Source organism: Rhinolophus sinicus, linkage group LG05, assembly GCF_036562045.2.
Source record: "Rhinolophus sinicus isolate RSC01 linkage group LG05, ASM3656204v1, whole genome shotgun sequence".
NCBI classification, from domain to species: domain Eukaryota; kingdom Metazoa; phylum Chordata; class Mammalia; order Chiroptera; family Rhinolophidae; genus Rhinolophus; species Rhinolophus sinicus.
The window spans coordinates 51,092,368-51,117,320 of NC_133755.1; the positions used below are offsets into that span (position 1 = coordinate 51,092,368).

Sequence of the window (24,953 nt, forward strand, 5' to 3'; positions counted from 1 at the left end):
CTTTCCCTTACTGGAACCAGGGAGAGGTTCTCTGCCGAGCTTGGAGCTGATGGTATCACAGCCAGACGGTTTCATTAAATGCACAGACGCCGCTGGGCCCTGCCAGGGGCAGGAGGGGTGGGGCTCAGGGCCAGTCCTGCCAGGCTGGTGCATGGAAGGGGGAGCTCCATGCCAGGGAGACTCCCACCATCAGGTGGGGGTGGCGAGATGTGGTGGCATTTCTCTCCTGCCCCTTTCCCTGCCATGAGACTCCCACTGCCCTCTTCTACCCCAAGAATTATGTTCCAAACCAATTTCCTGCAGGAAGTCCTCTAGGATTGACCCCATTGTGCTTTTGTGCCTGAAGGCTAACGTGCTTGTCCAGGCTGGTGGCTGCCTCCTGTTAGCCAGACCTGGCAATTTTCAGGTAGTGAGTGCCATAACTTAGGTCCCCTTTGTCCTTAAAACTAGCCCCTTGGGTGATAGTCAGAACCTGCTCCCTCCGTCCCATGGTGGGAGTCCTCCCATTGCCCACCTCAACCTTCCCACCTCTTCTGTGGCCACTTCCTGCCACCTCCTGTACAGTGGCCATGCATGGTGTGCCACTTGGTTTCCTTAAGGCCAAGGAGCCTGTCCTGCTCTCCTCCTCTTTGTGGGGAAGTGCTGTCTCCCCTTCTCAGCCCCAGGATTGCAGATGGACATCCCGTAACCCTTCTGAGGCCAGCAGGGCAGAAACCATTACCTCTGAGTCCACTGAGGCCACCTGGAGGGTTAGGGACAGCATTTGGGCTGGAGTGTGAAGCTCAGAGGATGCAAGGTGCTGCAGGGCGGAGCAGGTGCCAAGGGTATAGGGTGTTAGAGCATTTGGGCTCAGCCCTCCCAGGCGTCTAGCATCCAGCCGCTAGCCTCCCACATCTCTAGACTTTTCTGTTCATGGGCCGTCAGCATTTGGCACTGTGAGTCTCATAAAATGACAGCAAACTGGACCCTGCCCCCAGGCCGATGTCCTAATGGGAGAAGTCGGTGGAGCCCTTCCTCCAAACCCTCTGCTCCTCTCCTAAATGACACGTCCTCAGCCTCGTAGGACCTTCTCTTGCATTAGTTTCCAAAGTGTGGCCCTGGAAGGCAGCATCTGTACCTTCTGGGAACTTGTTAGAAACGAAAATTCTCGGGCCCCACCCTAGACCTAATGAATGAGTCTCTTGGAGTGGGGCCCAGCAGTCTGTGCAAGCCTTCCAGGTGATTTGGCTGCATGCTCAGATTTGAGAACCACTGCTCTAGAATCTTTTCTAGTGACTCCAACTTCCCTTTGGGACTAGGCGGAGAGAATGACTTGTGGGTGGGTCCCAGGCCAGCATAGTTGGGGCTGGCAGGCTGCAAAGGAGTTTGGGGGATAGCAGGGAGCTCCAGAGGCCTTAGGGTCCCTGTCTTACCACCCACTACTAAACAGCTCTTAGGTCCATGTGCTTCTCTCTAGCGGCCCCCCGCCCATCTCAGCCAGTACCATCTTTGCCTGGGCTGTTGCAGTAGCCTCGTAACTTGTCTCCCTGCACTCACTTCTGCCCCAGGCAGGCCGTTCTCTGTGTGGCAGCCGGAGTGAGTTTGCTGAAATGCAGATCTAGGCACACCATTCTGATGGCACCAACATTTCTGCTCTACTCCCCCTTCCTCAAGGAAGCCAAATTTCTCCCTCACACACTCTCCTGTGTCTTATATCTCTTCTTCAAAGCACTGATTGTAATTTTATGTTCGCTCGTATGGATTATGGTTTTGCCCCAATTATGTTCTCAGCCCCTAGCACCTAGCCCCTAGCCTGACATGCAGAAGGCACTCAATAAATTCTGGTTGGCTGAATGAATGAGCCATCCAGGCATTTACGTCCTCCAGCTGGACTTTGCCCCCAGTGGCCAGCCCAAGAGGGAGCCCAGAAGGAGAAGTTCTCCGGATCCCTGTGCTCACTCGGCTGGATCTAGGCTCCATTTCCCCACGGTGGCCCACCAGTCTGCTCATGGTGGGTGGGGAGAGCCCCGGGGAAGTGGGCTCCAGCCTGACATTGTTGCTCCAGAGTGGCAGCCACAGCTCTGCTTCAGCTCTGTGGCCTGTGTGACTCCTGAGCAGGCAACTCTCACGATCTCTGCCATGTCCTGTCTCCCTTCCCTGCAACCGGCCCACACAGATCCCTACGCAATCGTGTCCTTCCTGCACCAGAGCCAGAAGACGGTGGTGGTGAAGAATACCCTGAACCCCACCTGGGACCAGACACTCATCTTCTACGAGATTGAGATCTTCGGCGAGCCGGCCAGCATCGCGGAGCAGCCGCCCAGCATCGTGGTGGAGCTGTACGACCACGACACCTATGTGAGTCTGCCTGCATCCCTCCCTCGTCTCACTGCCCACTCCCCCCAGGGGCCCAGGGAGAGAAACCGCTGTGAGGGACAGGTCCCCAACCAGATGGGTGTGCCCTAAGGTTGGGACTCTTGGCTTTTTCCCCCACTCCAGACTACAAAGTGGTAAAAGTGATTTTAGAGTAATTAAAAATGGATTGGAGCACATGTACTGTGGCCACAACAGACGTGGGGACCGACCTAGAAAGGGCGCTTAGCTGTGGGTCAAGAGCTGGGGTTTTCTCTGCCTCTAACGCACTTATATGATCCCAGGCCGGTCCCTTTTCCCCATCAGAGAGCTGCGTTGACTCCACAGACATTTATCCCACGCTTGTGTACTGGGCTGGCTCGTCCCTCACTTGGGGTTCCCAGTCTAGGTGGGAGGTGAGACTCACAAACAGAGAATTCTCCAGGGAGACAGCGGGTCCCTGAGTGCCACGTGGCTCTGAGGCAAACGAGGGCCCTCCTGACAGAGCTGCCCAGCAGAACCTCCTGCACCGATGGAAGGGCTCTGCAGTTGTCCTGTCCAAAATGGGAACCACTGGCCACAATGTGGCTCCTGAGCCGTTAAAATGTGGCTAGTGCAACTGAGAAACTAACTTTTACATTTTATTTAGTTTTAATTAATTAGACTTTAAATTTAAATAGCCACAGGTGGCTAGTGGCTCTAGTATTGGACAGCACAGCTCTGGAAGCTTCCCAAGAGGGCTGGAAGGCGTGGGCGGGAAGGCTGTGGGGAAGACGCAAGCCCTGGAGGAATTGTGGGGTTGGGGTGCTGGAAGGAGGCAGGGGGCATTCTTGCAGAGCCTGGGGGTGAGTGGGAGACTGAGGGGAGGGGAGGGCAGGTTGGAAAGGAGAAAAGAGATGAGGCCAGTGGAGCAGGGGCATGACAGGCTCAGGATAACATTTTAAAAAGACGAAGGAAGAGAGAGACTGTGTCAGCTGATGGGGCATGTGGCAGAGAGGCCCGGATTGGGTTGGGGGGCAGCAGTGTGATGAAAGGGGAAGAGGCAGGGTTAGGAAGATATTTCCAGAAAGAATTGCCATGACTAGATGTCAGGTGCCCTGGGAGGGTGTGGTGACTGTTTAAGGTAGTGGGTGCCAGCTGGCAGTGGGCAAAGCAGGCCTGCACTGGGGAGGCCAACCTGTGCGATTTTCTTCCCTTGGAAGTAAAAGCTGGCTCCTCGCGGGGTGGGCGATGAGCAACTTGTCTGGAGAAGAGCACAGGCCTGGTGCTTGTGGGGCAGGGGGAGGAGGGAGGCAGAGGACCAGGAGGGTGCTGGGCCAAGGCACTAAGTGGAAGGAGCAGATGCAAGTGAGGATGTGGGGCGGCTGGAAGGCAGCAGGCCCTGGTCTCTCTCACAGGAGCATCACACCTCCTCTTTATAAAATGTTGCTCTGGTCTTGTGTCTTGTCTGCAGGCAGTGCCTGGGAGGGATCCCAGGGGGAGACAGCCGTGGCCTCCTCTGGGTGGGTGGGCTCCAGGGTCCTGGGGAGAGCAGGGGCTGTGCTCGTTGTTAAGGTAGTCAGATAAGTCCGTGCTGCTGGCAAATGCCCATTGCTCTGAGCGCCTGCTGTCCTGGCTGCTCGGGCTCTGCAAGGATTCCCCTCCCCCACCCTCTCCATGACCCATCAAATAAGAGGTAATACCTCTCCCAGAGGAGCCTCCAGGAGCCCTCCCAGTGCTTTTGCTGGTGTCCTTTCTGAGTGGTTGGTGCTGGACTGTCACCTGCTGATGGGGCCATTTACGCAGCAGCTGGTGGTCACTCCAGAATGGCTCTTTGGGATGTCCCCAGCAGAGAGGTGACTGCTTGTGGGTAGAGGTGCCTCCCAGGCCTGCTCTGGGTTTCTCCAGATGAGGGCTTTGGACAGGGCATCTGAGCTTATGAGGACTGCAGCACCAGCTGCCTGAGACCCAGGTTCTGCCAGTTGCCCACTGCCCGCTGCCCTCAGAGTCCAGCAAGGTCACAGAGGCCCATGTCAGAGGCGGAGCTCGGGCAGGGCTGTGAGTGATGGCTGAGATGGCTGAGAAGCGCAGAGGGCAGTACGGCTGCGGGAAATGGCCCACGCAAAGGCCAGGGGGTAAGAAGCCAGCCAAGGCCAGCAGGCTGGAGTAGAAGATGTGTGGGGAGGGAAAGGAGCAGGGCAGGAGAGATGAGCAGCCTCCAGTGAGGGGGCCTTCTGTGCCAGGAGAAGAGTTTGGACTCTATCCTCTAGGCAGTGGGGAGCCATGGAAGGTGCCTGAGCAAACGGATAATAAGATGTAAACATCATTTTAGCAAGACTCACATGATTTGACAAGTGTGATCACAGTCTCCCCATCTAAAAGGTGGTGGAATTTAAAGGTGAAATGAACAGGAGATACAAAAGTCCTTGGAAATGTCAAGTATCTATACTGTGAAGGAATTCGAGAAGTGCTAGGATCCTGTCACTCTGTTCTCTCTAATGGACTCAGAGCTTGATTGAATTAAACAAGGCCAATGCTTTTTGGACATACAGAGGGACTTCCCCACCATGATGGGAATTCAAATCTAGCAGTAGTGGCCAGGCCCATCGCATGCTGTTCTCATGTCCTTTTAAGGGGCAGAGCTCACATCAGCGCCAGAGGTTGCCCTTTCAGGTTCAGGAGGCCAGATACAGGCCTGGGGATCACTCTGAACTATAAGAGCCCTGGCCTGGGGATGCTGACTCTTCTTTTTCCACTCCCTCTCCAGGGTGCAGATGAGTTTATGGGACGCTGCATCTGTCAGCCGAGTCTGGACCGGATGCCCCGTCTGGCCTGGTTCCCGCTGACTAGGGGCAGCCAGCCAGCGGGTGAGCTGCTGGCCTCTTTTGAGCTCATCCAGAGAGAGAAGGTGAGGCTGGGCCATATCCAGATCCCAGAGGCCTAGGCAGGGAATACAAGGTGTGTGTGTGTCGGGAGGACACAGGCAGGGATAGCCTGACAGAGGGGAGGGGGCTGCTGACATGTCCTTTTCCCCCACCAAGGGTCTGCACTCAGTGGGGAGCACTGAACAGCAACTTCTGGAAGTCAGGCCTCCTACCAAGACCCATTTTGGCCATGGTTTTGGAACCCCAAATCAGGACGTGATTCTAACTTTGGGGTAGAGTGTTAGAATGTGGACTGTGCTAGAATGCCTGAGTCCTCCGGCCATTGGATGTATTTTGCCCTGGGTCATACCCTGACGTGGTTTCTGGGAGGAAGATCTGGTTGGAGGTGCTTCATTGTGATGGGGAGGGGACTCCAGGGACAGGTAAGGGCAGGACCTCTTAGCACTGGCTCTGCCATGGCCTCGCTGAGTGATCCTGGGCCACCCACTTCCCTGCTGCAAAAGAGGGGGTTTGGGTTAGAACCATATCTTCAAACGTGCTCTCGTGTGATGTGGACCCCAATGTGTAAGCCAGAGAGAAGTAGGGCTGTTCAGGTGAAGTGTCTGGAGGGGGACACAGCATACTGTCCCCCCTGGCTTCCCCTTGTACCCTTCCACGAACTCCGAGGCAGCTCCAAGGGGACCCTAGGCCACCAAGGAAGACAGTCTGCAGACTGTGGGACTGTCTGATCACTGACATATTCCATGAGTGTCATTTTGTGGTTGGAGATGGGTTTGCCTGGCCAGGGCAGAAAGGAGGGTGAAGGGGCCCTGTGTGACAAGCACCTGAGCAAAGCTCTTTTCCTTCCCTCTAGCCAGCCATTCACCATATTCCTGGCTTTGAGGTAAGCCTTGCTCTCCTTTTCTCCTTCAAACTCCCTGCCGGCCTCCCTGTGTTTGCAGCCCTGTCTCGGGCTAGAAAGGGCAGCAGGCGTCCACCACCACTGTCTTGCCTTCAGGGAGAGGAGGGCCCAGTGGGGTCACAGGGGTGGGGTGGACAGAGGCTGGGGTCCTGACCCAGCTCAGGTTTTTCCTGCCCATTTTCCCTGAGAGGATCACACCCTCAGATTGAAGGGACCTCATGGTCATCCAGCCTGTGGCTCTCAGCTGGGTGGCACGTTCGAATCCCTGGGCAGCTGTAAAAGTCCTCAGTGTGCTGGCCCCACCCCAGACCAAATGAAACACAGTCTCTCAGGGTATGGCTCAGGCAGCTTTCAGAGCTGCCTGGAGGATTTTAATGTACAGCCAGGACTGAGAGCCATCGATTTAGCCCAGTGGCTCTCAGCGTGGCATCACCTGGGATGTTGTTGGAAATGCTTCTTGGGACCCACTTCACGTCTCCTGAAGCAAACTCTGAGGGGCAGGCAGTGCAGTGTTCACAAGCCCTCCAGAGGATTCTGAGACATACTCGCATTTCAGAAGCTCTGATTTAGACTGCTGTTCCCACTGTGACCGGGTTTCTTTCCTCCACTTGTGATGGGGACGTGGTGCCCTTGTCCCTGCTCTCCTTCCTTCTCCTGGGGATCACGGTAGAAAGTACAGACCTTTCACTGTGGTACCCAGGCTAATTTGCCTCAGGAAATACTATTCTCAGCCAGCTCAGCTGCAGCTTTGAGAAGTGGTCACCTGGGCCCTGTTTGGATGCTTCCCCCTCACAAGGCAGCCCACACAATTTGTACACAGATCTTACCGTGCAGGCCTTCCTTTGCCCCTCTATTCTCCCCCACCTGCCCTTGTCTCTCTCCCATTCCCTCTCCGGTCAAGTCCAAGCTCCCACTCTCAGGCCTGCCAGCGCTTGGGACTCTAGGGTGTTTCTCCTTGGCTCCCCAAGTCCACAGGCTCCAGCAGGAGGAACAGCTCCAGGTTCGCAGGCCTGTCTGCTTCCTGGGGCTGCTGCACAGGGCAGGGCCCTTCCCACCACCTACCTGGCTGCGTTTCCCCCTTCTCCTGTCACCTCCAGAGATGACTGGGCTCTAGGTTTATGTTTTGGTGTCTCCTCCCAGTCTCTCTGCATTGTCGCCCATTGTACCCAGGGCCCATGTGGGGGGCGTGGCTAGAAGCACATGGCACGGGCCGGGGGATGGGAGGTGGTGTCGGTTGGCTCCTTTCAGGGTAATGTCCCGTGTGCTGATCTCGGCCGCAGCTCAGGGTTCCTTGTCACTAATGGTGAACTTTTACCGTCCCACCTTTCTCCTCCTTTCGCCATCTCCTGGATGTGGAACATCCCATGGTGTGGTCCAGGTACATGATACATCACGGATCCTGGAGGAGGTAAGGTGGACCCTCGTGCTATGGCTGTGGCTGGGGGAGGGGTGGGCAGAGACAGAGGGCAGGTAAAGGCCAGCCTCTGGGCACGTGCCCTGGAGCTTTCTGGGTTCCTGGTTCTCCAACAGGCATCTGTCACACAGAGACCTTTCTGGATTTCATTCCCTGCACTCTGAGCGGATCCAGGGCTGTCTGGGGTATGTCCTGGCATGATTCTGGCCTCAGAGGGCTTGCTGCCCTGTTGGAGGCCAGCGTTATCTAGACCTCATGGACAGCAATACATAGTTTCATCTGACTGAGGACCAGGTGGCATGTTTTCAAGAATACAATGTTCGTAAGGGGCCAGAGTAGTCAAGGAAGCCTTTCTGGTGGAGGTGGCATTAACCAGACATTGATGCAGGAAGAAGGTGGGAAACCTGCCTTTGGCCCAAGGGGCCAAGCACCAGTTTAGGGCGTGGATGGTTTAGGTGCTGGGGTGGGTTGGGGATTCCCAGAAGACGTTTGGGGTTTGCATCCAGATGAAACAAGGCTTCGTCTTCTGCCGTGGGGGTTGAGGAGTATGTTCCCTCCCGGCTTTCTGTGCATCTGTGAGTGGGTCCTCATGAATGAGCAGGGGCAGAAGCCTGGGCGGAGAGATGGGAAGGAGAGCCCTCGTCAGATGGGGGGTTGGGCAAAGGGCGGCCACTTCCTCCCATCAGGGAATCCTCAGGCGGGAAGCAGACACCATTTGACATTTTCAGTGCAACTCGGACTTCAAGTGCAGGGTCAGGATGTGGGATCCGCAGGCCCCGCACCCCTTACCTCACTTCCTTTCGCTCCCAGCCCAAGGTGGGGTCCGCCAAGTACACAGGCCATAATTGAGCATGACAGGCAGCCTCCTGCTTTTGGCTGCAGTTGGAAAGACTGCCGATTTGGAAAGGGGAGCAGAGTCCTGTCCAGGGAAGCAGCACGGAGCCCTCTCTCGATTGAGAGTGTTCTGTGGCCAAAACCCACAGCTTGCTCTGAAGAAGACCCAGCCCAGGGATGCGTTATTAAAAAAGTTAAAATCCTTAATAACTGGATTTGTAATATATAACAGTGAAGGCTCAGATTCCGAGAGCAGGGATCTGGCTGTGGTCTCCTTGTCAGGAAGCAAATCCAAATCTGCAGCTTTTGGGCCAGACCCTGCAGAGGGCCAAGTGTCCTGCTGCAGGGCCGGTCCTGCCATAGGCTGAAGCGGGGTTTGGGTTAGCAAGGCCAGGCGAGAGCAAATCCTGGGGATCTGTGGACACAGGGAGGGGCTAAGCCAGCAGGTTCAGAGGGCCCGAGGCCCCCAAAGATGAATGGAGTAAGAGATGGTCCAGGAAACCACCCTAGGGGGTGACCCTTGTGAACCCCTCATCCCCAGGGGCTCCCACCCCAGCCCTGGGGCCTGTAGCTGCGCCACTTCCCCTGCACTTGAAGGCGGAGCCTCCTGCCAAAGTCTTGGGTCCGATTTGGTTTTAGGAATCTGAGGGGACTGGGTGGAGGCAGGGTAGTCCTGAGGCGGCTGCTGCTCCTGCAGGAAGCTTGACGCCTTCGCAGGATTTTTCTGTCTTCTTTGCATTAGCCAAGCTCTTGCCTTATATTCCCCCATTCATCCCCCTCCAGGCTCCCAGCCTGATCCCTGTGAGGAGCGCTCCAGCCGTCCTGGAGAGCTGTGATAAGCCGTGCCAGGAGCTTAGATTCTGGGCCCCCGGCCACGGGAGGGCTTGCAAGTCTGGGAGCAGAGAGGGCAGATAGGTAGTTAGGAAGTTATCTGGCTGCCAGCGTATGGTTGGGGGCAAGGGGCAGGAGGAGCGACCAGCTAGGAGGCCTGGGTGACTGAAGGGTGGTTTAAGGACGGCCTCTTTGGTGGGGAGTGCCTTGGGGCCAGTGCAGCCCAAGGCTGTGTGGGTGACAAAGTGTCCCTGAATGAGATGAAATGTCATCTGTCCATGCTGAGGGCTCTCAGAGCAGATGGAGGACAGTGGAGATGGCTTCCTGGAAGAGGTGACACTGAGCTCGCTTCTGAAGCAGGGCTTGGCAGAAAGGTGGGGGTAGGGATCCAGGTGGCAGTGCCTTGGATTAGGGGCATGTCACCACCTGGGGCCAGTTTGTTGGGCAAGATTTTCGCTCCCCCAGGCTTTATATCTATCTTGGGCACCCGTATCTGGGGGCTCTAGGCAGAGAAGAGGAACTGTTACGTCCTGTGGTTAGGCTTTGGTTACATGAGGGAGAGGTGGGCCCTTGGAGAGAGCATGGGTGGAGGGGGCTTCCCTCCTGGCTCCCACGCCTGTCTCTGTGTTGCCTGCTGTTTTCCTCCCTTCCCGAGCCCTGCTCGCTTTCCCCTCTTCCCGCTCTCCCTTCGAGTTTCCCTCTTCCTCTGTTTGCTCCTTGGCCCTGGCTCTCCTTCTCGCCCTCCTCCCGCCTCTTCTGAGCCCTCTGTCTCATTTCTTTTCCTTTTTGTCTGGAGAACAAAGGCAGGCCGTGCTGCCAAGGGGAACGAGTTCAAAGAAGCTGCAATTGTAGATTTCCTGAGAACTGGAGAGTGTGCACATGGACGTTGTGTGCGAGTGCGTACACTCACAAGAACACACACACGCACGCACCCGCGGCAGGAGCGGGGATGGCTGATTCCCTGACAACCAGGGGCCCCCAGGATGTGGACATGTGCAGAGGAAGACTCGCTTGGGGGCCCCTTAGGTGGGAGCAGGGGGCGTGGTTGGAGTGGTGCCCGTGGTTAGGCTTCTCCTGTCCTCTGTGGAGGGGATGCCCTAGTAGAAGGGACTGCATGCTCTGTGGCTCTTTTCACTGCAGGCTCAGGGGGCCAACCAGCTGTCATTGCTGCCCTTCCAAAGCCAGGCGACAGCGTATGTATGGCTTTTAGTCTGAGCCGTACACGAGGTAGTCTCCTGCAATCCCAAATCCACTAGAAGGAAAAATTTGGTGTTTTGCAATCAGGAAAATAAGCCCAGTGGTCCCCCATCCCCCATCCCTCCCCCAAGGCCTTAATTTAAAACACTGTTTTTCCTCCTAAGTGTAATTAGAGCAACATGTTATTCCTAACGAGCTGGGTGGGGCAGGCAGACAATGGAACCCTCCCAGCCTGCCTGGCTGCCCCCGCCTGGAGCTCCCTGAGGAGCCAGGATCTGAATGTCCAGAGGGTTTCCCTGACTGTACCCCGCTGGGCGATGTGGGGGTCTGTGGGCTACTGGTGGCAGGACTGATCTTCGGGCTGGATGGGCCAACACTACCCCCTGCCCTGGGAATGAATGTCTGTCTAGTGTGGTGGCCCTTAGGACTGGGGGAGGAAGCCCCGTACGCGGTTTAGGGCCTTTGCTCCCGTCCTAGACAGCAGGATGGACAGACCAAAGGGGGCATTAGGACAGTTCTGCTAATCTGAGAGGAGAAAGAGCCTCACTTGTCCTTGGGTCCTTGTCTTGGTCTGAGTGGCTTGGTAAACGCCTTGCATCCCTGCAGAACCCCATCAGTGGAGCAGCCCCAGGTCTGCACTGCATTTAGGGTGGGTGGGAGGGTGATCACGGAAGGGGTTCCTCCAATGTGGCTTTATATCTAGCTAGGCTTATATTCTAAGGCTGCCCTCGAGGGCTGCAGTTCTCAGAGTCCCCTGTCACACATAGGACAGTGAGTCAGGAGGTCCCGGTGCCCCTCCCCAACCTCCCCACCCCCCGCCTGGCAATGTTGATATGCTTCCCCAGTTCTGATAAGGACCGCTGCGGCCCACCCCTATTGAGAATCACTGTCCCTGAGGGGGGTGGTGTACCTCAGGTTGGCTGGACCAGAAAAAAACTTGAGAATCTCGGGCACAAGAGCTGGCTATCTGGCCAAGGCCACAGGACCCATGTGTGAGATATCAGAGACCTGTTAGGACCTTGGGAAACTTGGACCCAGGGTCACTTAGGCAGAATTCAAAGGAGTCAGAGAGTAGGCTTATAAGAAGTTTCTGGAATGGTTGGGGAGATTTTCTGGAGGATGGAGAACTTGAACGAGGCCCTGAAAGTTGTGTTAGATTCAGGAAGAGGGCAAGGGAAGCCCATTCAAACAGCGGGAACCACGAGCAGGCGCAGGGGAAGGAGGGCTTGGTGAGGACCAGGGGACAGGCTGGGCAGACTACAGTGTGGTCAGGGAAGGAGGGAGAACATGTCGGAGCCATTCTTCATCCACCCACCCACCCACCCATCCCTCTGCCCCCCCTCCTTCCCTTCAGTGATCCATTCATAATCCATTAGTTATTGGACAGAGGACTCAGCTGTGGTACCTGTGTGTAGAATTGCTGGTTTCACTGGGTACATAGACCAATGAACACATAGGGGTGGCACAGGGTTTTGTGTCTTTCAATGGGAGTGAGTCAAGTTGCTGTGGGAACCATGGGGGTGTTTAACTTAAGCTCAGGGCCCCAGGAAAGATTGAAATGGAGACCTGAAATCCAAGTAGGAGGTAGCCAGATGAAGTGGGAAGACCTTTCAGACAGAGGGACCTATGAGCTGCAAGCCTCACTGGTAAAGAGAGCATGGTGTCTCCTGCAACCTGCAAATGTTCAGAAGGGCAGGCGCGAGTATGTTCAGGGAGGTGGCTTGTCACTCTCTGCGGTCCCAGAAGGGAAAGGGATCTGGTGAGAGGTGAGACCTGGGAAGTCCAAAGGAACTAGGAGGTGAGGGGTCTTGGCGGCCTTGTCAAAGAGTTTGGACTTCCTCCTGAGCAGGTAAGGAACGTCTGAAGGCTCTTAAACAGAGTGACATTCTTAGATAGGGTCCCTTGGCTGCAGAGCACAGCATGCATTTGTTATGGGGAGCAGATGTGCAAAACCAGAGGCAAGCAGACCACTTAGGAGGATGCTGATGAATCCAGGTGAGAGAGGGTGGTGGCCTGAGCTGCAGAAAGAAGACGGGGGATGAACATGTGAGAGACGCAGCATCACCCCGGCCAGGTGATCAATCAGACATGGTGATAAGGGGGAGGAGAGCTGAGAGTGACATGGGACTTTTTGGCTTGGTTGTTGAGGTGGATGGTGGGGTGGGTTTCTGAGGTGACATTTGAAAAGAGCAGGTTTTGAAGGGGAAGTTAGAGAATCCAGTTTTGGACAAACTGAGTGTGAGAGGCTAGTAGGACACACGGACAAATTGAGCAGTAAGAGGCTGGGACGTGGGTCTGGGGTTCAGGAGAGATGTTTCGGAGCAGAAAGCCTGGGAGAGAACTGTGCAGGGAGGAGACTCAAAAAGCAGAGGGTAGAGAAGTTGGCAGCCCGTGTGGAACCAGAGGGATGGATTTAAGAAAGAGGCCGAGGTCAGCTGGCCAGAGGCTGCTGAGGGAGTGAGAGAGATAGGAGCTGGTGAGCGGCTTCTGGGTGGATTTCAAGCAGCCTGTCGTTGAGTTTGGAGAGAGAAATTTCCAGGGAGCGGATGAAGGGAGCAGAGCTGAGTGCGCTGGGCAGAGGGTCGTGTGGAAACAAGAGAGGATGGATGGAGGCAGTCCTTTGCAGGAAGAAAGAGGAGAGGGAGGGAGAGCAGGGGTGGATCTGAGAGACCGTCTTTAAATGGGGAAGGAAAAGATCCAGCAGATAGCATGGACAATTGGGGAGGACCGCAGGAGAGGAGTCTGGGAATCAGCGTTTGGGCACCGATGCACAGTGATAACTCCACAGCTACAGACGGGCAATGTGGTGTGCACAGCGGGCAGGGGACAGAGGACCATGGTGGCAGTTTACAGGCTGGGCGGAGGGGTGGGGCTGCAGAGGCAGGGGTCCTGGGGAGTGGCAACAAATGACAGGGACCAAGGATGTCCTGGGACCCCTGGGAACAGTGAGGTGGACAGAGACGGCCTTGGGATGAGACTGGTGGCCTCGTGCCAAGGAAGCTGCTCCATGGACGCACGTCTAACCATTATCTCTGCTTGTCTCTCCCTGCTGCCTCCTCTGGGTCTGGCGCTCTACAGCTGTGTGCACCTGCCTTCTTCCTCCAGGGCCTCCTCCAAACGGTACTGGAGTCTATCCTTCTCGAGGGTCTTGTTCCCTGTCCTCTTCTATAAACAGGTCCCTGAAAATGGGGGGCCTGGTCCTCAGCATACAGAGAGGAACGTCTTCAACTCTGAGCTCAAGGAAGCCTGGAAGGAAAGACGGAACATGGAAATGAGGGATAAAAAAGGGTCCAAGGGATGCTGCCCTGAGTTTGGGGGCCTGGAGAGGAATGTTCTGGGAAAAGGGAAATATATGAATGAGTTTTCTTGGGTGATTTCAGGAGAATGTTGCAACCGTGTGAAAAAGGCTTCTCTTTCTGCCTCTTCAACCAGGGGCTCTTGGGGTGGTTCCCTCCCTGATCCCTTCTTTTTGCCCTTTGCATTTTGGGCTTTGGGCCCTGGGCCCACATTGGACTGGATATCAGCCTCAAGCAGGTCACAAACAGGCCACGAGCAGGTCTGCAGGCCTCACCCTTCTTTGAAAGAGGCAGCCGTTGATCTGCAGCCACTGCAGCTGGTGGCCTTGGAGTGCCAAGGGTGGGCACCAAGCCAGGTGTCCTCCTAGCAGCCAGTCCATTGTAGTGGCTGTCCAGGCCCTGACGCCACCCTCCAGGGGCACCAGTGGACCGAGATGTGCACAGCAGCCCCTGGAGCTGTGCCCTGTGGCAGCCCTGCATGTCACCCCCCGCCCCCCGCCCTGCTGATGGCATCTATCTCTCAGTCAGTCTAGAAATGTACATGCCTCCTACATGATGTCACCTGCATTGTGAGTCTGGAGGAAAACGGTGAATTCCTCCACTTTGTGCCCTGGTGACGTAGGATATGTGTGAAGCCAGTTTGTTCTGAGAGATGCTTCCGGTGGCTCAGTTCTCTTCAGGTCACCATGGGAGATCAACAACAATGCTAATGGTAAAAGCGATGGCACCGACAGCAATCCAGTAATTATTATTGTTTATTAAGCACCCCCCCCACCCCGTGCCAGACACTCTTTGTATTTGTTCTCTTATTGAATTCTCAGAGTAACTTTGTAAGGACATTGTAATCCCAGATCTTCATCTGAGGATATGAATCACAGAGGTTGAGTAATTTGCCTAAGGTCAAACAGCTAGGAAGTGACAGGGCTGGAACTAGAATCAAGGTCTGGATTGGTTCTAGAAATGAGATTCTTATCACTGTAGTTCAGGGAAGTGTGGCATCATTCGTGTGTCATTGAGCAGGAGTAACAGCTGGAGTTGGTTGTGAAGTGATGAGATGGGGGGAAGCGAGTGTGCGCTCTGCTCCAGCTGCTCCCACCAACGACATCAGAGCATATGTAGATGGATACACCATCCTTTGAGCAAGAACGCCGAGCAAGTCACTTGGAGAAGGAATCCAATGGTTCAATTGTTTATTAAGTGAGATTACATGAGACAAGCTCTGTAAAGTGTCCAGCATAACCCCTTTAATTATAGTTAACATTTCCTTAAGGTTAGGGTTTCCAGGTATGGATGTGCAGGTTGTGCACTGCACAAGGTCCCTGTGACTAAGGGGGGGTGCAATTTCCAGTGCAGACATAACGTATTTGTATTTACTATAACAATTTTCCAGTAGGTGGCAGTAAAGTGTCTTGTTCTAATAAACTAGCAAAATATGATAATTTTCTGACATGGAAGTAAAGAGCTTTAAGGAACATCTTTCTCTAATTGTTGCAAAGGTGCCGTGTGGGCTAGTATTCCTATTATTGAGAGTTTACATGAATCAAGCACTCTTCTAAATGTTGTATTAACTTCTTCAAGCCTCACACTAACCTTCAGTGGTTGATAACTTTTAATAACCATTTTATAGATGAAACAATTGAGCCATAGAGAGGTGACATAAGTTACTTAACAGAGCTGGATTCACACCCAGAGTGTTCCCACCACTGTGAGACATGGCAGTGCCTGCCTACTCCACAGTAGTTCCTGCTTCCCTTGCCCCGTCTGCTTCTCCATGTCATTCTTGGTGGTCCTTGGGGATTCTTGCCCACATCTTTTTGGCAAACCCTCAGCAGGCCGGAGTTGACACATACCGTGCTCATCTCTGGTGTGTGTGGTGAAGGGGCCTCCCCAGTGGCGCCGTTTGGTGCTGTAGCTCACAGGCATTTATATCCCTTCCTCCGACTGCTAAATACTCTTCCTGGTTCCCAGTGCAAGTGCTCTGTCCTCACGGTGGACAGGTGTGAGAGGTGGGCATTTGGGGCTGACAGGTGTCTGTGATGGGTGTGGGGGTAGAAACGGAACAGCAGGGTGGATGGTAAGTCAGGAGGGTGTGAGTCAAGGGGCAGGAGAACCAGGCCAGTGGGAGGGCACAGAGTCCTGTCCCGGACTGAGGGGGTGAAGTGGATGTGTCAGGATGGAGTGGGCGGGGTGTGTGTGTGTGTGTGTGTGTGTGTGTGTGTGTGTCAGAGATGGGATGACCCTGAGCAGCTCCCTGGTGCATCAGAGCCTGCATTGTGGGAGGAGGGATGACCTAGGGTTCATTTGAAACAGGGTGACCTGAGCCTTGGGACAAGGTTCTCAAATTGTGGTCCTGGAGAAGATGGTACTTGGAAACACTGACTTAGCTCTCTCATGTCTGCCTGCCTGTTTGCCCACTTGTGTTTCCTTGCCCCTCTGTTTCTGTCTCTCTCCATACATGTCCCTTTTTCCTGTCTTCCCTGCCCTCCTTTCTTGTCTCTCTGCCTCGTCTTCTCCCCACCTCTGTCTCTGTGCTACCCTCCGTCCCTGCAGTCAGAGGACACAGACCTCCCCTACCCGCCACCCCAGAGGGAGGCCAACGTCTACATGGTTCCCCAGAACATCAAGCCAGTTCTCCAGCGTACTGCCATCGAGGTGAGCCCAGCCCCTGGTAGGGGACGGAGGGCAGCCTGGCCCTGCCCCTGGACAGCCCAGCCTTTCCTGGGCCCTGGGGCCTTTCCAGCCTCTCTCCTCACCATGTGTCCCCAGATCCTGGCATGGGGCCTGCGGAACATGAAGAGTTACCAGCTGGCCAGTGTCTCCGCCCCCAGCCTCGTGGTGGAGTGCGGGGGCCAGATGGTACAGTCCTGTGTCATCAGGAACCTCCGGAAGAACCCCAACTTTGACATCTGCACCCTCTTCATGGAAGTGGTGAGCTCAACCTTCCTGCTGTCCCCTTCCAGTGTCCTGGGGGCTAGAATTTCCTTGGGACCCCAAGCAGCCTGCAGTTTGACTCTCTGTGGGGTCCTGTGTGGGTCCCAGCATCTCCCACCTCACTTGCCTATGAGAACGGGGAGGAAATGCTCACACGCCCCTCGCCAGAAGAGTTGAAACCTGTGAGCAGCACAGTGGGGGCAGCTTGCTCCCTCCTACCCAGATCCCAAGTCCACAGAAGTCCCAAAGACCCATCCATGGCTGTTTTCCCTTTCAGAGCAGGTCTCAATGCCTCAAAGGACACCTCAGGGGCCTGCTAGGGCTCTGACCTTTTGTGGTTTCTCCAGATCTTTCCTGAGCCGGGCTGCCCTGCCTGGGCACCCACAGAGGGGTTCACTCCCGAGGCCCTCAGGCCCCAGTCCTCTTCAGTTCCTGGGGTTGCCTGGGCTCAGTGGCTGGAGTAGGGCAGATCTGAGGAAAGGAACATGGTTTGCAAGATGAAAGCACTATAGAAATTCCAGGCCCAGTGGCTGTCAACAGGAGCGTCCTCCTGGCTGAGCCAAACCCGCCACCGAAGGAGAGCATATAAATTATTTCAAGTTGTGTTCAAAGTGCTTTTGGGGCTGGGGGGTGGGGTGGGGTGGGGAGAAGAATCTCAGTCTGTAAGCCAACTCTTGAGTATCCACTTGGGGGGGACTGTCTGCAAGAAATGTTGAGTCCTGGGCCAACTTCTTCCCTCTTCCCCTCCCAGCCAGTGAGGGTTCAGGGAAAGGAGACTTGCTTTCACTTTGGGCTGAGCTGGATGTGTTTGGAAGGTAAAGCTCTGGGGGAAAAGCCAGCCTCTGCGTACAGCATTCAAGAGGTGGGAGGAAAAGGTGTGTGCCTTCTACTGCCCTGGCCAGCTCCTGGGCTTAGCCAACCACTACCTGTGGGTTATCTGTGAGTTTATAGTCATTCTCTCTCATCTGTGAGCTTGTCCTGTGAAGAAGGGACCCCCTCCCTCCTCTCATACCTCCCAGAGGTGGGTTCAGCCCACTGCTCAGAGCTTTCCTCTTTCTCTGCCCAGATGCTGCCCAGGGAGGAGCTCTACTGTCCCCCTATCGTGGTCAAGGTCATTGATAACCGCCAGTTTGGCCGCCGGCCTGTGGTGGGCCAGTGTACCATCCGTTCCCTGGAGAGCTTCCTGTGTGACCCCTACTCAGAGGAGAGTCCATCCCCACAGGGCGGCCCAGGTAGGGGGAGGGGCTGTTGATGGGGAGGGCTGGGGCAGAGGGGGCTCTGCCGGTGAGACCTCCCTTTGAGATGTGTCCCAAAGACCCTCCTTTTACTGGGACCTGAATGACAGGTGGTTTCTTCTCAGCTGACCAGAAGGGTGGGGATTTCACCTTCTTCAGGGTATCACCTGGCTCTGGGCTGGGTACACAAGGAGCGGGGACCTGTGCCTGTGGGGGCTGAGAGGTGAGGGCTGACAGAGGCAGGAGAGGGAAAATTGGGTGGGAGGGAGAGAAAGACAGATTGGGAAATGTGGAGAAACTGAGGGTTTTGTCTCATAGTTCCCTGGCTGAGTCTTGTGGCTGGGGAGGGGCGAGCCCCCAGAGGGAGCCCCCTCTCATACTGTTCCCGCGTACCTACTCTCCCCTACAGATGACGTGAGCTTGCTCAGTCCTGGGGAAGATGTGCTCATTGACATTGACGACAAGGAGCCCCTCATCCCCGTCCAGGTAGGATGCTGGGTCCCCAGGGAGAGACACTGCTTCCCACCAAGAGCCGGCCTAGATTGCCCCACCCTGTCTCTCCCACCTTCCTTATCACATGGTGCCTATAAGATATCTCCCTCTGGACACCGTACAGATGGAGGGACCTAGATGGAGTTTTCAGTCTGGTCAGGAGAGGGGTGGAAGGTTTGGGCGGAAGCTGTGTGTGGTCCTCTGCGCAGGACCCGATCATTTTTCTCAAAGCATATGAGAAAAAATGGCCCCTCTACCTTGAGAGCCATGTTGAGGGCTCCCCCTTCGCGATCGCCCGGGAAACCTGGGTGAGGAGCAAATGAGAGAGAAGGCAGAATGGAGAGGCAGTGAATGGGTACTCTCTGGGGTGCTCCAGTCCCCTCGCCTTACCTCAGCCAGGACCCTCTGGACTTGTGCTTGGTGGCACTTGGAGGCAGCTCAAGAGGAGGGGTCTGTGTCTAAGCCAATAGCCCCCCTCAACCCATTCCTCCACCTCCAGGGAAAGGAAGGGAGGGGGCAGGAGAGGGGCCTTATTCCAAGGGTTTCAACTCTGCAGGAGGTAAGAGGCGTCTCTTTGTTATGTACTCGGTCCACACCGTAGGGTAGGACCGAACAGCGTGATACCCATGCCAAACAGCATGGCAGGAGGTCTGTGGCATCTCTCACTAAGGGGGGAGCACTATCCTCACCTAGGGTCCTGGGGTGGCTCTGGGTCCCGTGGAGCTGAGACCAGCCAGCCCTTCCTACGGTGGAGATGGAGAGCGCCAGCCTTTAACTGGCCATCTGTTCTAGGTTGTCAGCTTCCTCTCAGCTTCACGCGATGCTGGTCACACCCTGGCACCTGGGGCTCCCAGAGTTTCCCGGTTGCCTGGAGGCAGGGCCTCCTAGCCCACACAGATAGTACTTGTGTCCTCGGGCCCACAGCCTGTTTATTCACCCAGGGATAGTGTGGCACTTCAGCGGGCTTTGTTTTCTTTAAACCCTCAATCAAATATTGGCCTTGAGAGCAGAACAAACTTGGGTGTTGGACTTAGGACCCTCAAAGCTGTCCCTAGGGATGTGTTTATAGGGACTTCCCCTGACATTTCGGGTTAATTTCTCTGATTTCATCTCTTACACCTTTGTGCCACTTCCAAGGGACCATCTCTGGTGTGCAGCCCTCGCTGCTATCAAGATAAGAGGTCTTGCTCTATAGTTCCACTGATGCTAAGAGTACTCAGAGGTCCTGAACTCTCCGTTTCTCCCGTGGCCACGGCTCTCCAGGGCTCTACCCCACCATCCTTTCTGCTGGGGGCACCTCTGGCAACTGCTGGTTATTCTTTAAGACTCAACTTAGTTGTGGTCACCAGCTTCCAGGCTCCTTCCCTGGCTCCTCCCCTTTTCCTACAAGTCCCATCTATATCTTGGTCATTGCGCTTGCCTTGGGTCCTGCTTTTCTCTGTGAGTGGCAGCATCTTCCCCAGACTAGGTGCAGGGCAGTGACTGGGTGCGTTCCTCTGTCTGTCCTTCATGCCCATCACAGGGCCTGGCTTAGAAGGGGGTGTTCAATGACGTCTGCTTGGGTGGGTGGATGGATAGACAGATGGACGGATAGGTGGGTGGATGGATAACCTGCCTACTCTCTGGAAAGGGTCTAAGAAGGAGCTTCTCTTGACTGGGGGAAAACCAAGTGGAAATTTCAGATGGTCCTACACAGGATTCAGCGATACTCAGTGCTAGTACCTTCTGGCCTGTGTGGGTGTTTGTAGCTGAATTAGACAGATAATTAGCCCCAAACTCCAGTTTGCATGATCCTGGCTCCCATTTCCCACCCCCTCAGTGGGCTGAGTCTGTGCAGGGAGGTACGGGGCTTGCCTAGCAGGATTTCCATTGTGTGCTGCCCTTAAAATGCCTACAGGCTCGGGGTAGGGGGGACTACTTTGGGTCCTTCTGGCTACAAGCACAGCCCAGCCCGAGGCTGATGGTGAGGAAGCCCAGTCTGGATGTCCTCTTGGTGTTGACATGAGTGGACTGGGGCTGGGGTCTGATCCAGAGCAGGGTCTCTGCTCTTTGTGGGAGCCCACGGCCACTCTGACTAGAGCTGCTGGTCAGGCAGAGGGTGAGGAGCTGGGATCTGGGTTCCTAAATGTGGGGCCACATGGGGACAGGCTCACAGCGTCTCAGAGGTGGGCATGGAGAAGGACGGCCTGATGATGGAGACTTGGCCTCTGCCCTCATTGAGCTCCCTGTCTGATGGAGGAGACGTAACCTTATTCTTAAGGAGTCTGGACGCCAGCAGGAAGCCCTGCCCTGATGGAGTCTGATGGAGGCTTGGGAAAAACCAATTTTGTATGGTGTTTTTTTCTGAGATCCATTGGTCTGATTTGGCTGGTCCAGGAAATCTTTTACTCACTCCATCTTTCCTGCGCAACTCCTGACACTTGGGAGGACCAGGCATTCCAAGGCTGGTCCAGGAGGCCGTGGGTTCCAGTTCCAAATGGTTTGCCAGATTATTCATCCCCTCTCCACTCCCTCAGTGCAGCTAGAATAGAGGGCCCTGGCCTCTGGGGATGGGAGGGACGAGAAGTCTGGCAGAATTTGGATTTCGCCTGGCTCCTGTTTGTCCAACCCGTTTCTCGGCAGCCTGTTTTGTTCTCACAGTGATGTGGTCCCACTGCTGTGCTCACCAGGTCCTAGCCGTGGACCCAGCTGAGGGCTCCTCCCCTGCTTCAGATGCGCTCTTGCCACAGCTGACTTCCGTCTTGGTTCCTCCCATCTCCTTCCTCCATTGCACCTTCTCTGCAGATGAATCTCCTCACCATCATGCACCCAGTTCCTGGGATGAGCCCGCCACACGTTAGGAAGTGTCACCTCAGACTTTCCTGATGCTGGGGTCCTCAGGATTCTAAAAATGTTGTTTCCTGTCAAGAGTGGTCAGTCCTAGAGATAATCCAAAATGTGTGTATAAGGCAGGTCTGTCCCCTCAGCCTTCCAGGGCCTGTAGGGCAGCGCCCATCTCTGGGGGTGAGGATGGCTGCTCGTGCGTGGGCGCCGGGCCTGTTGAACTCTTCTCCGTGGTGGCGGGGGCTGGGGTGAGGTAGGCTCATGCATATTACCTCCACAGTTTACTTTTGGTCTGTGCAGCTGTCCTTTGTGTAGATTATAGACCCGTAGCCTGGGGGCGGGGGTAGTGTGTGTGTGTGTGTGCGTGTGTGTGATGTATGCACACACATAATGTGTGTGATGTGCGTGAGAGGTGGGAGGAGGCTGGGAGCAGGTGTGTGTGCGAGCTCCTGAGGGTGTGTCTAGTTTTAGTGGTGCTGGTGCAGGACTCATGACCTTTAACTTTCTGAGGCAGGCCCGGCTATATCCTCAGAGAAGGGACACAGAGGTATTTCGTCCTATTTAGTGCTCTGCCTTAAAAAAAGGATCTATTCCTTTTTCTCTGATTATAAATACGTTTATGATATAAAATTTGGAAAAAATAGAAAAATGAACAAACAGGCTTTGCCTTCAACCAGGAATACCGGCGGCATGAACTACTAGAACACATCCTTCTCTATCCTTGCCTTTCCCCTGGCCTTCTCTTTCTGTCTCCGATTCTGTCTCTGACTCTGAATTTGGACTCGATTTCTATCTTTAAAACAAAATTGGGGTCTTCATTTAGTAATCTGCTTTTTCATTAAACTAGTTCTGACTATGAAAATGGGAAGAGAAATAGGGTGCAGGAACACGCTCAGAGAGCGTACCCCCATTTCCTTACAGTGCCTTGAAGCTCAAAGTAGAGCTGGCACCCCTGCCCTCCCCACATAACACCCCCTTTCTAAACACTAGATGCCCACAGAGTCACCTGTTCATGGGTGACTCTTGCCTACAATTCTGAGAGAGAAGAAGAACTTCTGGGTGTGGGGAATCTGTGTGTACAGAGGGTCATAAAGAGAAGAACAGTGGAGAAGTTTTCACACTGGTTGGGAGACAGATGAGATCTCAAATGAGATGCTTAGAGTGATGTCACAGGGATGAAACGCTTTGTTAGCAAAGACACCAAGATTGTGGGGTGGGCTCCCTCGGCCCTGCGAGGTCAGCGTGGCCTAAGTCATCAGGAAGCCTTCTCCCAGGGGCTGGGGTGAGAGGAAGACCTCAAAGGCTGGGTGGGGTTGACACAGCAGAGGGGAGAGGAAGGTTTTCCTAGTAGGTAGAGTGGCTTGGCAAAAGCGTGTGTGTGTGTGTGTGTGTGTGTGTGTGTGTGTGTGTGTGTGAGATGGGCCTGGGGGGTTATGAAGGAAACACAGGCTAGCATGGAGGAGTTTTCCCAAGGCATGCAGGCCTGTGCCCTGTGCCTGTCGGGTGGGGTGGGTGGGGTGCTGGGGCTGGCTGCTCCCTGGCTCCCCGGCTCGAGCTAATTTTGAGCCAGCTGCTCTGGTTATAGTCTTTGGGACGCCGTGAAGGTGGGAACGTGCTCCCAGAACCGGAGCGACAAATTATGCCTGAGTCCCAAAGGGGAACGTGTAATTTCGGAAGCTGGACCAGATCTTTGGAGCACTATGTTTAGCTTTATTTTTTCTCTCTCTTGCTCTGGTGAACTGCCGGTTTCCCTCTCACCTTTCTAAAAACGAACTGTATTAAAAATAACAGTAAGGCTTCTGTGAGGTTCAGAATGGGAACAGGAGGGGCAGAGCTGCTGCCTGGCTGGGCCGGTTTCTGGGCAGCTGGGAGTTTCACATGGAGTTCATCTGGTCTGTTCCGGGGGTCACACCATCCCCATCAACATGTGGCCAGACCCCCAGAGCCATCCAGGGGCCTGGCTGGGTGCCCACTGGCCCTTCTGCCTTCCTGTGCAGCTCTGGCTTTGACCAGCCCTGAGGGCTAGTTTAAGGGAGGCAAGGGTTCCCTGAGTGACGCCCCTTCACAGAGCAGGGATGGGTCTGTAGTTCCCATCCCCTCTCCAGCTCCCAGCAGGCTTCACTGTCCATGTGTTCCTGAGCCCTTTCGACCCCCAGGTGAGCATGTCTGCCAAGAAAGGGAGGATGGCCTGGGGCTTGGCCTCCTGTGGACAGGAAGAGAGGGTCTAACCCTGGGAGCCCTGGGTCCAGCAGGTCTCCCACCCCTCTAGCCCTATGTCCTTTGCCCAGGGCCTGCCTTCCTGAATCACTCACTCTTTCTTGGATGTGCTGTGCGTCTTTGTTCCTCTACCTCTTTGTGCTTGCCAGCCCCTCTGCCTAGAAGGCATCTTATGGCCTTCTCCACCTGACTGGTACCCATTCACCCAGAGCCCCATGTCCAGGACTATTGTCATGGCCGCTGAAAAGTCACCTGCTTCTTGTCCTAACTCCTGGGAACCTCTGGACCTGCAGCCCAGGGATTCATCCTATAAAGCATAAATTCACAGTTCCAGAAGATGGCAGGCAAGGTTCTGATGCCAGAAAAGGATGCAGAAAGCTTGCTGTAGTATAACGGGGCATGCTAGAATTTAAGAATCTTAAAGCCCTTCTTATACAAGGTTTTGGGGAAGCCACATGATGGCTTCTTGTCCTTCAGAGAAGACTTAGCTTAGGAACCGTGCCCAAGCTGGGGGTGATGCGGTTCTGCTGTTAGAAGAAACCACCAGGGATAATGGGGAGCCTGGAGTATGTCTGAGATGGGAGGTTTAAAAGCCTGGGAGGGCATGTGAAAGCGACATTGAGTCCGTGGTGTCAAGGGCAGTGAGAGAGCGGGCGAGATGCAGGCATTGGCTAAGGGCCTTTCATGTGCCTCCCCTGTGCTAGGCGTGCGCGGCCGTCCTCTCATCCATACCCTCGTCACTGTTGCCCTGTGAGGTAGGCTTTGTGCTGATTCTCCAGATGGGGATGCTGACTCAGGTCAGAGGGCTTGCCCAAGGTCTTGTGGGTGGTAAAGCAGTGGGGCCAGGACTTGGAGCCAGGCTTGTCCAACTCCAAAACACATGTTCCTCCCACAACTTTTGCAGCCTCCCTGAAGGGAGAGCAGAGGGTGCCTGGTGGGAGAGCAATACGTCCTTGGGGCTGTCCAGCCTTTCCTGAGGTGGTTTCTCTAATCCTGTTGCTAACCAGCATGTTTAATTTGTAGCTTGCAGACGGGCTGTCGGGCTTGGTCCCCACTAACATGGCATCTTCTCCATCCAGTCCTCATGTATGTATCGTTTACCTATTTGTGGGCTCCTTGATTCCCCGGGTGGTGGGCTGAGAGTGGGGCTAGGGAGTAAGGGAGGGAAAAAAGGAGGGCAGAGTGGGAGGGGAAGAAAGGAAGTATTTCCTGAGCCCCCACAGAACATAGTTACCTGCCCTATGCTGTGATGAAGGGGTAGGGAGAAAACTAAGGGAAGATTCTCAGAAATAGACATCCCTGAGTTACCTTGATGCATGCTGGGATTTTCCTTAATCCTATATTTCTGCATGAGGACTGGGGGAGGAGGGGGAGTAAGGGGTGGGTGGTTGGGGTTGCATGGACTGGTAACAGGGGAGTCTCTCGATTAGACCCCGACTGCTGGCATATGGGACACGAGAAGCCTCTGTGGGCAATGAATGGCAGGTTGACTTTCTCTGTCCGTCCCAGAGGCAGGAAGAGCATGTGTGACTGAGGAACCCTAGCTGTCCCCAGAAGGTTCTGAGCGGTCTGCTGGGGCCCCTGGTC

The 24,953-nt window shown here is 55.0% G+C and overlaps 1 protein-coding gene across 24 annotated transcripts in view; it reads left to right on the forward strand.

The window, feature by feature from the left end:
- Positions 1–24,953, forward strand: part of DYSF (dysferlin) — a 201,104-nt gene that overhangs the window by 127,213 nt on the left and 48,938 nt on the right. For 8 of the 24 annotated variants that reach the window (XM_019718953.2, XM_019718884.2, XM_019718921.2 and 5 more), the window contains 8 exons: positions 2,156–2,337; positions 5,078–5,218; positions 6,049–6,078; positions 7,475–7,504; positions 16,219–16,320; positions 16,435–16,596; positions 17,666–17,831; positions 18,244–18,320. In XM_019718953.2, the coding sequence (XP_019574512.2) occupies positions 2,156–2,337; positions 5,078–5,218; positions 6,049–6,078; positions 7,475–7,504; positions 16,219–16,320; positions 16,435–16,596; positions 17,666–17,831; positions 18,244–18,320 (890 nt within the window). Of the gene's footprint in view, positions 1–2,155; positions 2,338–5,077; positions 5,219–6,048; positions 6,079–7,474; positions 7,505–13,450; positions 13,493–16,218; positions 16,321–16,434; positions 16,597–17,665; positions 17,832–18,243; positions 18,321–24,389; positions 24,453–24,953 lie in introns of all 24 variants that reach the window. The other 16 variants (XM_019718872.2, XM_019718904.2, XM_019718934.2 and 13 more) reach the window with 3 other exon arrangements.